This window comes from Capsella rubella, unplaced genomic scaffold, assembly GCF_000375325.1.
Source record: "Capsella rubella cultivar Monte Gargano unplaced genomic scaffold, Caprub1_0 scaffold_5, whole genome shotgun sequence".
Lineage (NCBI taxonomy): Eukaryota > Viridiplantae > Streptophyta > Magnoliopsida > Brassicales > Brassicaceae > Capsella > Capsella rubella.
In genome coordinates this window covers 10,840,437-10,851,278 of record NW_006238919.1, presented here as the reverse complement: position 1 = coordinate 10,851,278, position 10,842 = coordinate 10,840,437, and the positions used below count along the sequence as shown (strand labels likewise).

At 35.9% G+C, this 10,842-nt stretch overlaps 3 protein-coding genes and 1 non-coding gene across 6 annotated transcripts; all 4 read right to left on the bottom strand.

The window, feature by feature from the left end:
• Positions 1–2,791: 2,791 nt before the first annotated feature.
• On the bottom strand, positions 2,792–4,228 carry LOC17886579. Its single transcript, XM_023783406.1, has 6 exons — positions 4,139–4,228; positions 3,840–4,048; positions 3,631–3,704; positions 3,492–3,531; positions 3,336–3,401; positions 2,792–3,008 (listed from the first exon to the last, which is right to left on the bottom strand). Coding segments are annotated over exons 1-6 (477 nt in total). The 5' UTR covers positions 4,140–4,228; the 3' UTR covers positions 2,792–2,921.
• Positions 4,229–4,546: 318 nt separating this feature from the next.
• On the bottom strand, positions 4,547–4,663 carry LOC111830810. The gene has a single exon (XR_002834139.1). It is a non-coding gene; the product is annotated as a U5 spliceosomal RNA (small nuclear RNA).
• Positions 4,664–4,865: 202 nt separating this feature from the next.
• Positions 4,866–7,768, bottom strand: LOC17886638 (mitochondrial substrate carrier family protein B). The gene is made up of 7 exons (XM_006291404.2): positions 7,138–7,768; positions 6,656–6,832; positions 6,397–6,546; positions 6,182–6,283; positions 6,021–6,091; positions 5,851–5,918; positions 4,866–5,278 (listed from the first exon to the last, which is right to left on the bottom strand). Exons 1-7 carry the CDS (start codon positions 7,324–7,326, stop codon positions 5,037–5,039), a joined length of 999 nt encoding a protein of 332 aa, XP_006291466.1. The 5' UTR covers positions 7,327–7,768; the 3' UTR covers positions 4,866–5,036.
• An 81-nt stretch (positions 7,769–7,849) lies between these two features.
• LOC17885341 (folylpolyglutamate synthase) lies at positions 7,850–10,818 on the bottom strand. Of its 3 annotated transcripts, none has more exons than XM_023782631.1 (15): positions 10,650–10,818; positions 10,386–10,516; positions 10,242–10,307; positions 10,049–10,158; positions 9,914–9,974; positions 9,739–9,822; positions 9,604–9,660; positions 9,459–9,519; positions 9,336–9,382; positions 9,190–9,267; positions 8,957–9,109; positions 8,671–8,877; positions 8,516–8,594; positions 8,143–8,417; positions 7,850–8,066 (listed from the first exon to the last, which is right to left on the bottom strand). In XM_023782631.1, the coding sequence occupies exons 1-15, from the start codon at positions 10,657–10,659 to the stop codon at positions 8,061–8,063; spliced, it is 1,425 nt and encodes a 474-aa protein (XP_023638399.1). In that variant the 5' UTR covers positions 10,660–10,818; the 3' UTR covers positions 7,850–8,060. The 3 variants fall into 3 exon arrangements, with proteins under 3 accessions (XP_023638399.1, XP_023638398.1, XP_023638400.1); XM_023782630.1 differs by having other exon boundaries at positions 7,850–8,016; XM_023782632.1 differs by lacking the exons at positions 10,049–10,158; positions 10,242–10,307; positions 10,386–10,516; positions 10,650–10,818 and having other exon boundaries at positions 7,850–8,016; positions 9,739–9,827; positions 9,914–9,972.
• Between the last annotated feature and the right edge of the window lie 24 nt (positions 10,819–10,842).

Sequence of the window (10,842 nt, the reverse complement as noted above, 5' to 3'; positions counted from 1 at the left end):
AAGGAGAGAACATGTGATGAAACAAAAGAGAAGGAAGACACGTGAAGATTTGCAGTTTTTTTATGGGACTCTTATAAAACTGTCATCTCTGCAATATTTATAGTTGAAAACTTTGACTACATGTGATCGGTCTTCTAAGATTACTTGTCGCATATATTATTATATGCTTCTTCTTTTACTTTGATTTAACATTTAAGAAAAAGATGAAATATGGACGAATTAAAAAAAAAAAAGGTAATTATTTTGGTTATGAATGTAGGCTTTTTTAGAGGCTTTTTTTTTTGTCCTTTTCCCTGAAAACAGTAAGAGGAAATATCTTCCGTAAGAACAATTCTATAACTTGTTTTTATTTTTCGGAATGTCAATTTCTTAACTCTAAATTTTCATGGCACTAAAAATTCTTCGACGACTTTATAAGCAGAAAAGTCTCTTGGCCCGATCCTAAGAAGTTCTGTATATATAGATTTTTTTTTTTTAAATGTTTTGTTTGATTTCCATATTGGCTCAAACTTCCAACATATTTGTATCATTTATATTTTCTCTTTTTCATATATGTCTTGTTTCATGGGTTTAGTTTGTGTTTCATTTCATCATGATTGAGTTGAGTGAGTACACATTTTCTCATGGATTATAGTTACAGTGTTTGGTTGTTGTAAAATATAAAGAAAGATCTAGAGTTACCGTTTTGGTTGTTAACCTTTATTAATTTTCACATGTCTCTATAAAATATATATGGAAGAATAATGTTATATTTAGACACAATCAACACACTAAAACACTTGAATCTATGAACCAACAGTTCCAAACATATGCTTTTATGATGTATATAATCTTCCTAATCACTAAATTACTAAAACTTGATATCTATACCTAATTCCATGTATAGCCTTTTCTCTCAGTCGACAAGGCTCCAAATGTGACGAATACAATATATAGTTTTGGTTTCAATCAAAGATCAATCTTTAAATTTCAATATAAGATCTATTCACCAAAGACTATCACAAGGAGTTTTTCAAGCTTCAAGTAATACCCATATCGATTTAAGGATATATATATGCCCATATAATATAAGTTTCATTTTCGGTCTTTCGTAAAGCAAAACTAATTTTATATATGTTTTCCTTATATATGAAAAAAGGAAATATTAACTCTTCGTTACACGGTACGTACGCTACCAAAAGTGGTGATCGTATTCGTATCAAATATAGTAGAATCCTCGAAAACCATTCCCATGAGTGACCTAATTTCGTGCCCACAATAAAAAGTCAATGAAGATATATGAAGCAAACAATATATGCAAAATGCTCTCCAAAGTATTTGTAAATTACTTTAGTTCTAGAACATCATAGTTCTGTAACTGTGTGTACACTTTCCAAAGGAATCAATAGATCCATTTTTTAACAAAAGGAAAAATGTTCTAATGTATAATGTTATATATATATAATGCGTACGTAGGACTATAATACTTTTATGTATAGTTCTGTTTTACTTGAATTGAAACAATTTCTGTAAAAGGCCTCTAGGATTAGTTGAAAAACATTTTAGGTCGAGTGGCATAAAAATTCCAATAATAAATCAGCGTAGTTGATGAAAAATAAAAACAAAATATTATAACGTTTTTTCCCCTAATTGGTCCACAATTGTTTTGTTTATAGGTTATGAACAACAAATCAAAAAATATACATAACGTTTTAATGTACAAACGAAAACGTTTAGAGGGAAGTACCAAGTCTGAAAAGAATTAACGGATGGATGAATATTTTGTAATCGATGAATATTACATCACTATAACAGTAACTGTTGTCATAAGCTTTTTTACTTGTGTTGGGGAATATAAGTATCTGAATTAGGACCAGAAGATCGATAAGGTCAACGATAGATTCGCTACAGTGATGTAATAATATGCATCAGACATCATGAATACCAACGGTTTTGACTCTCTATGTTGTCTTCGCAACTTGCAAGTTGTGTGATTCATACAACGTAAACAAGACAAAACAAAACAAGACAAAAATTGATTTTCAAGTTGTGGAATCAACGTAAATAAAAGGATACATCGTTCGACTAATCGTAAGGGTTATTCTCAAAATTATCAGATTTTTATATTTATTTCAGATGTAGTAACTTTGTTTTTCAAGTTTAAGGTTTAAGCACTGTTAAACTAAGATTAGTTCTATATATATGCTGCTTAGATCTTTCCACAAAAAGCTGCTATTGCATGTCCACTTGAGATATATAGATTTGAGTAATCGGAATGAATTAACAAATGTCGGGAGGATAAGATTCTAGGAAATGGGACATGAAGAATGTCGGGGGAGAGAAGCATAGCCACAGATAATAAATTCATATGTTTATGGCCAAACATATATTCTTTCTGCTCCTATTGTTGGAAACTTGGACCAGAGTACCATTTATAAACCTTATTCTTGATTGATATTAGATTTGGCCATTTGTTAAGTACTTTTTAAGTTGTAAAGTACACTTATTCTTTTCATCAATTCCTGGATTATACTATATAGTTTACATTTTTTTTTTCTATAGTTTACATTCTTTAGAGAATCTTTGGGTAAGAAAGCTAACAGTAGAAGGCTAGAAGCCATCTGTTTAAAAAATACTACTTTTACAATAAAGACAATAAAAAGTAGTAGTGAACCAAGCCAAAACCTGAGAGATCATTTTTAAAAAAAGTGAGCATACCCATAGACCATGCACAATTATTTACCAGCTGATATAAAAATCAGTGTTGCTATATTGTAATGACTACTTTCTCACCATTACTCTTGGACACAAGGAGAGGGCCAAGAAGTGGGGGACAAGGTTTATAAAATATATTCTCAACATACTAGAGAAAACTGCTAACTACTGTCTGATATTAGAGATACGAATTAGTAAAACAACTCTAAACACCCTGCTCCTTATGTTCACTCCTTTACTTTCATGCACGAGCCTATCCAACTTTTGTTACTAAACCAACTCTTGTCTTTCTTGCTTTCATGCCTCACTGGTTCCTGCATATCAATGTTTTTCACCATATCTTTGTAAGAAAATCATTTGTGTTTGATAAAACTCAAAACCTGTGGACTTTACGGTGAGGAGAACTCAACCGTGTTTTATAGGACTAGTTACTTGTACAAGTACGAAAGGAGCAAAACCGTGGATTCACAGTAATAACCGATCAGATATAGATATATACTCAATTCATGGGGTAACAGAGAAAAGGGTGTAGGAGATGATGAGCTAAAGGCAACATATCACTCAGAAACCATGATAACCAATCTAATGAAAACGTATATGCAAATCTCAAACAACATTAAGATTCAGAGAAGGCTCTTTACCGGTTCATTTTGAAGTTGGTTGTTCTGCTGTATATTCTCGTTTGGACTTGGGGAGAGAACCATCGCCTGAAATCACACAAAAACAGGCTGAGAACATTACACAACAAGAGTTCGGAAACCAGAATCAATATACATCAAAACAGTAACAACACCAACCTCAGGGCTAGTGCTGTTATTGGCCTCTTCTTGGATCAAACTGGAAAACAAGAAGGACGCAAAAACAAAAACACATATTAAATCATAGTCTACATTGTGGATTAACCAAAACAGATCACCAAGCTATGATTGTATATACCATATATTTGTATCATCTGAAAACAACTCTGGATGCAACGTCTTTGCCATGTTCATATAAACCTCAGTAAGATGCTACAATCAATCAAGACAACATAAAGGAACATGAAATCTGCTTCTAACCCCAAGTCCCAGAGTATATAAACCCTAAATCAAATCGAGACTGAAACATATAGTAACAATTCGAATAACATTTAACATAAATCTTACAGAGATTGGTCCTTGGAGAGTATCAATCTCATATTTGGCCATCTTGATATCAAACAGAGTAGCGAAATTCAAAAACGAAGAGATCTTGCCCTTGGGAATAGCTTCCTTCTTTCGACGCAATAAGTCTCTGATAGCTTGTAGTTGAAGCTCTGTAGACTTCAATGTCCCACCGATCGCCAAAAGACCTGTTATACTGAGCTCTCCATCCACTGAAAAAGAAAGGGGAAAACAAAAAAACAAAAAATCAGCGAGTGGGGAAGAAATGGAGAAACAACAACACAATGTTCAATTCGACTTACTGCTCTCAGAGTCGAAGTAAGTTGATGCGACTCGTCGATCAAATCGTACAGAGAAGATATCAAAGAGCTTAAGGAAGGTTTAGATCCACCATTTGCTTTCATCTTCTTCTTCTTTTCTTCTCCAAGTGTATGTGTGTAATGTATGAATGAGAAAATTAAATACTGTAATGCCAAAAAATACCCAATTTCTAATTTTCCCTCCTTTTGTTTAACTTATTTTATTTAGTTAAAAATATTAATTGACTTTACTCTTTAGACAATTTTCGAAGAATTATCGATTTATGTTATTTTAACATTGCAAGTTTAAAAACACCCGTTCCAATTTATCAATTGGGCATCTAACCTAAAATGGGCTTCTGAGCCCAATAATAAATCCATGAAAATATTCAGACTAGAGTGATTGTTGGGACTCGCGGTGAAGCGAGAACCCTCCAAAAATAGGCGTATGCCATTTAGCGTGGAGAGCACACGGTATTCTTTAGTAAAAGGCGAAAGAATAGTTCGCTTTGTGCTCACCACATGGCTGCGTGATTTTTTACACTGGGAGAGTGAAGTTTATTTATACCAAAACTTTCAGTAGCAAACTTGTTAGCCTTCCGATGTGGGATTCCCGTGAGAAGCTCCTTTGTTAAAAGGCTTTTTGGGGATACTTAAGCCCATTACGATTCTCTTTTACATCATTTACAAAAATTCCAACATCGTTATGGGCCATTAACTAGGGAGTATATTAATTTCAAATCCGCTAATTCAATTTATATATATTAACCAACAATGCATATAATAAATATTCTACATTTCGTATACATTTATAATTTTCCGCTTCTTGGTTTACAGTTTCTCACTTTCTCTCCTCTCACCAAAAATAGACACCTAAAAAACCTAACAACATTTTAAACTGTTATAGCTTTGAGGAAAGATCCTTGAAGTAAAGCTTTAGTGTCTCGTACGTCATGAAGCAAATCCCAACACCGGGTACCACTTTGTAGTACTCGGGAAGGATTCCTCTGTACAAGCCTCTTGCTCCTTCCGTCTGAACAATACGCTTTAATGTCCCTAGCAAACCTGTCTTGTACACTACCTCTCGCCCGCCTATTCCTTCTAGCTGTTTCCTTCTTCTCACCAGATCCAATGGAAACGTAGCTGCAATTATGTTTTGGTTACATTAGATATGAAGTTAGATGCAGTATGAGATAAGCTTCATTAGGAGGATATACACCATAAACCAACCGTGAACAATCAGACTCGACGTGAAACTTGTATAAGGGCCAAAAGAGAATGATATAGGTAACCATAGTTTGTGTTTCATTGAGCAAATGAGACATTATATGAGTAACCACACTTAATAGAAGTAAATTCCTCACATTAAACTATGTTCAATGCTTGAAGAGAAAAATCAACTAGAGAAGAGCATGGTAATCAAACAGATTTGCTAGAGACGGAAGCATGCATATGAGAAGAAGCAACATAGTTTTCATTCTGTGGCAATAGTGGAATTTACGATGCCCCATGTTTAGCTATTCTGAATTGAAAGCATAGTACAGAGAATTTTTGAGTTTGAGATTACTGATATAATACTTGTCAGAAATACAAACTTGATTAGTACTCATGCTAAGTCAATCAGTGTTTATGAGCAAGGGATAGAATGACAAATTATAATCAAACAGTGAGGGAAACAAGAAAGAAAAAGGTCAAAGAATAGCGAAGATGGCTACCTGTTGAAGATGCTATTCCTGAAAGACTTCCACAAGCTAGACTGACCATGATAGGGGAATCATGGGGCCTTGAGAAAAATGTAAACAAGCAAATTAAATCACTTTAGAGTAATAATAATTAGGAGACATAGTGAAACTGCAAAACTGTAATTTTGAGATCGACTTATTACCTAGTTGACCTCCAATAAGATCTCAATGATTCATACACAGAAAAGCTAATGGCAATACTAGGCCCAACACCCTGTATCAAATAACAAAACTTTAGTCAGGAAAAAATGAAAGTGGAAGGATACAACACTTATGAAAGTATGTATCTTTCTGTGGAAAATACCACAAGCGTTGTTCCAAGTCCCTTGTAGAGGCCCAAGATACCTTCATCAGTGCTGATAGTGCGCAGAGTATGCCAGATACCCGTGTAGTAAATTACTTTTGTCTGCCATTAATTCAAAAGATAAAATGTCAATGACCAGCTGATGCAACAATGCTTCAGAAAAATCAGCATGTGAACTTAGAACACATGGTTTAACTTATGTTCAAAATTCCAACCTGAGCAGCAAGACGAGTTCTAACAAGATCAAGTGGATACGTGGCAGAAGCAGCTGTGATTCCAGCCAACCCACCGGCTACAAAATGTACAAAAAGGTTTGAGCTTATACTCGCCTTGTGATTTTCCATCCCAGTAACCATATACATGAACTGTAAGTAATCGAGTAAAAAAGTTCAAAATCAGAATTAGGCTCAGTGGAGAGTAATGCCACACTATGAATGAAAAAAAAAAAATACTGCTAGTTATAGATTCTCAGACCTTCTTGTAGTGTTCATATGCGTAGAAATTGACAGAAGAATATGGAAGCCGGTGAGCAATAGTAACCAGATTCCCTTTCCAAAAAGCCTTCAATCCTTCTTCATTCAAAATCCGTGATGCCTCGTGCAATATGCTTGCCTTTCTTAGAGCTCCAGCATCGGAATGCATACCTTGCACCTAGATACAGAAGAAGTGTATAATCAGAAATTTGTCCAAAAGAACATAACACAAAGTTACCTTTTTAAGCATTCACAAGTGTAGCTAAGAAGGTTTGGGATAATCAACCAGTACTAGATTTTTTCTCTTTACACAGACCTCAATTCAGCTTTTCAAATCTACAGATCCCCAAATCGTTTGATTAGCCCATTACACAGAGCAATTGAAATGTTGAATTGGTCTTACTTCAATAAATCGACAATTGGGTGGTTCTAATGCAGCAAAAGCTTGAATTTTTCTTCTCCTCGGTCGATGAAAAGACAAACCTGGAAGAGAATGGTGAGGCGAGAGAGAGGGGCAGTGCAAGTCTTGCTAAAAGCACCAGCGAGTCCACCGGCTAAGAGCTGTGACGCCGATTCGATGTGTGATCTCTGGTCCTGCGTTAAACGATGAGACGAAGACGCTACGCCATGCCCTGAGCTAACACCAACCCTAGCTTCCGTCTGCATCACCATTTAGCCGCCCAAAATCCAAATCTTTTCAATCTCCTCAACCTTTCAAAAATTCTGAATCTCACCTCCGAGAAGCTTATCCAGAAACAATACCCAAGCTTGAAATTTTCGAGTAAAAAAGAACGAAACTTTCAAAGATCTCTTCGTATACGTTTTTGACTGAATTGCTTTGCTTGAAAGTTTTGGTTTTGTCTCTCTTTTTGTGTGCCTCTCGTCTTTTTTTCCAATTTTTCTTTCTCTGCTTCAAGACTTAGTACGCTTGGTTCCAACGCCACACCTACACGGCAAACACTAACCACTGAAACGGCAGCGTTTTAGCTACAACGAACGTTTTACCGCCACGTGATTCACCTCTTGTTTCCTTCTTTTTTTTGGTGAGATTCCTTTTCCATTGTTACATCCACACTTTAAAAGCTTAGGCCTGCAATGATTTAACATTGGCGTCGTCGGTGGTATCACATTTGAAAGCGTTGTATAACTTGTAAGATTTTGTTGGACCTTTACTAGTGTTTTTATTCAGCACGTGTTTTGTTTATCTTTTGTTGTTCAATCATGTCTCAATATCTTTTCTTTCCGGTTGTTACATCACATTGAGATATAACTATTACAGGCAGAGAGAGACATATAGTATATTCATTTCCTGATTAATCTCAAGAGATCACCCACCAAATGTAATGAGCCAGTTACCAACACCTAACACCCAAAATAACAAAATCCCAATTAGATTGACCACTTTGTCACACCTGAAAAAAAAAATTCTGAAACCAGCGTTATACGTGAAGTTACATAATGTTATAAACATGTACTTTTGTTATTTACCTGAAAACGAACTTGTTTACTTTGGCGAGCATTGTCCCGGAGCCAGGCAACGGCCAAAGGAAGTGACGAGAAAACAAAACTCTTCTCTTCTTGTTCGCCTTTAGAAACACTTGCTGAATTAGATTTTGCTCCACCTCGTGCCAAACTGTCCCAAAGCCTCTGAAGACCGAACTGCCACGCTATTGAATCCACACGTCTGTCATTGTTCGACGAAAGTCCCACTTGGTTGTACACTGATACGTTTGGCACAAAAACGGCTCTCTTGAAATTCACTCCTACAACAGTTGAAAAATCTTAGCTGATATTTCTTATAAAATCCTAGAAAGAGCACTGTTTGTATCATCATAACATAGTCATAAACTGTTAGACACACCGTGATCAATGCATTTACTCCTTAGTCGCGGAAGAAGCAAACTCGGGTCACGAACAGACATACAATTGAACAAGAGTATCTGCATTTTGTATAACCAACATAAGATCAACATATTGAGGTCTCTAAGACACAATTTTGTAAAAAGCTTTCTTTACCTGCTCTGATATTTTCTGGCTTCTTTCTTGGTTCTGTTTGATCTGTTTTGAAAACCATATAGCGCAGGCTTCCATGCTTTCAGGACTGTGAGCTCCATCAAGGTAATACACAATCTCCTCAGGAAGTTCTGAATCAGGCACGACCATAGCCCGTCCGATCAAATAAGCATTCGACAATCCAGAGATGAATTTTTCGGGTAAACCACTCTGTTTTGAAGTAAGAAAACCGTTACTACTTAACAGAATTTTCACAAACTTAAGAGTGTTTTTCATTGTTTCAACATACTCTCTGATTCAAACCATTCTTCTCCTCAATACCAATCTCTTTTAGAAATGTAGAACACAACGCAACCGCAAGGCCAGCGTTTAGATATTGATGTTCGCCTTGAAGCCCGAGTCTCTGACTCGAATCTAACGGTTCCACCACCTGGAGATTTACCTGCAAAAAGTAGTGATTAACAGCCTTACATATCATCTTAACCATCTACATAATGATGTGGTTGTTTTGTGTAATCTTACCTCCAATTTTGAAGCTTTCTCGTTGAGTACACGCATTGCCTCATCAGGTTGAGGCACTGTAAAAGCCGGAACTCCACTCTGCAACAGAGAGAACAATCAAGAAGGAAACAGAAACTCGAATATCATAGAAGTTTTTTGGTTAGCACCTTGAAGATACCAGCTTTCTCTGCAGCAATTTCAGCAAGAGTGTATCCTGAATATATACAGGCCGAGTGATTAAAAACGTTCTGGATCCATTTAGTTCTGAAACTGAAGCGCAAGAGACTAACCAAGTATCTCCATATGATCATATCCAAGAGAAGAAATACCGCAGACAACAGGTTTCTGAATCTATATATTAACATATGCTTTGTTAGTGACAAAACCTGATAAACTAAATCTTACCCACATAGAAAATAGTTAACTTCTGCTTACCACATTAGTCGCATCAAACCGCCCACCTAAGCCAACTTCTAGTATGACAACATCTACCTGCAAGTAGCATCAATGACATATATTTCACATATCACATGAGTTTAGTTTACTAAAGTAGAGAAGAGATTTCAAAACCTGTTCTGTTGCAAAAATTTTGAAAGCTAATAACGCGAGGAAGCAGAAGTAAGTAGGCATTGGAGTCTCATTGCTGGTTCTCTCCTGCGCTTTAATGTAGAACCGTATAACGAAATGAGAGAGACTGAAACCCCGAAAAAGGTATCTATATGAATGTTCTGTTCTTAACCCCCACCTTGAGCTTATGGAAGCAACACCAGAAGTAGTCCATAAATTTCTCCTGGCTTATCTCAATGCTGAAGAAAGAAACTATGTATTTGAACATTTTCTTCGATAAGATCACTATAATGTGTATACTTCAGAAGCTCACCCGTTCAGGCGGAATCTCTCACGCACATCGATTAAGTGAGGAGATGTGAAGAGACCAGTTCGAAGACCGTAACAACGTAGAATAGATTCCGCAAATATGCATGTTGATCCCTTTACAAAAATAGACAGAATTTAAAATCTGCATTGTACAGTCTAAATGAACTATGGACATGATGAGCTTTCAAAGTATGTACCTTTCCTTTAGTTCCGGCCACATGAATGATTTTCATTTGTGAGACTGCGTCTTCGAGCTCAAGAACCTTCAAACATTCATGAGTTTATAAGAAAAGCTCATAACTTCTGGTATGGCGCACAAAATGTTAAAAGTGTTTTGGAACCTTGAGATAATGGAGAAGCAAATGGAATCTCTGAGATTGGTTGTTATTAACCAAACGGCTGCGTTTTGTGATCAAAGACGACAATGCATCCAAAGTGTTTTGGTAACGAGCTGACAGTTCACCTTCGTCTTCTTCATTTTTTCGCCCCCGGAAAATGAAAACAGAAAATGTAAAAGAATGAACACAGAAAGTTTGGCAAAGCGCACATTCATATAAACTTTATTAGAAGACAAGAGTTAGATTACAGAGAAACAGAACATTTACCAGTTGCCATGGTAGAACCACGAACAAATAAGTAAAATTCCCAAGTTTCGATTTTTTGGATCTGTTTCTCTAATCGTAGAGATGGGTTTGGGGATTGGAAATGAAAGGTCCTAACTTTCAGTTTAATCTTCAAACTAGTTGAGCGATAAAGGTGTCAACTTTTTATCAATACACATAGAAATGCAGAATTTGG

Coding starts and splice junctions, on each gene's coding strand:
- LOC17886579 (XM_023783406.1), bottom strand. Junction 3,532..3,630: donor TCAGATGATACAAATATATG/GTATATACAATC, acceptor CTTGTTTTCCAG/TTTGATCCAAGAAGAGGCCA. Junction 3,009..3,335: donor ACCAACTTCAAAATGAACCG/GTAAAGAGCCTT, acceptor ATTGATATGCAG/GAACCAGTGAGGCATGAAAG.
- LOC17886638 (XM_006291404.2), bottom strand. CDS start 7,326: ATGGTGATGCAGACGGAAGCTAGGGTTGGTGTTAGCTCAGGGCATGGC. Junction 6,547..6,655: donor CATATGAACACTACAAGAAG/GTCTGAGAATCT, acceptor GATTACTTACAG/TTCATGTATATGGTTACTGG. Junction 6,284..6,396: donor GAACTCGTCTTGCTGCTCAG/GTTGGAATTTTG, acceptor AATTAATGGCAG/ACAAAAGTAATTTACTACAC.
- LOC17885341 (XM_023782630.1), bottom strand. Junction 9,975..10,048: donor GAGAGATTCCGCCTGAACGG/GTGAGCTTCTGA, acceptor TTCTTTCTTCAG/CATTGAGATAAGCCAGGAGA. Junction 8,017..8,142: donor GTAAACAAGTTCGTTTTCAG/GTAAATAACAAA, acceptor TTTGGGTGTTAG/GTGTTGGTAACTGGCTCATT.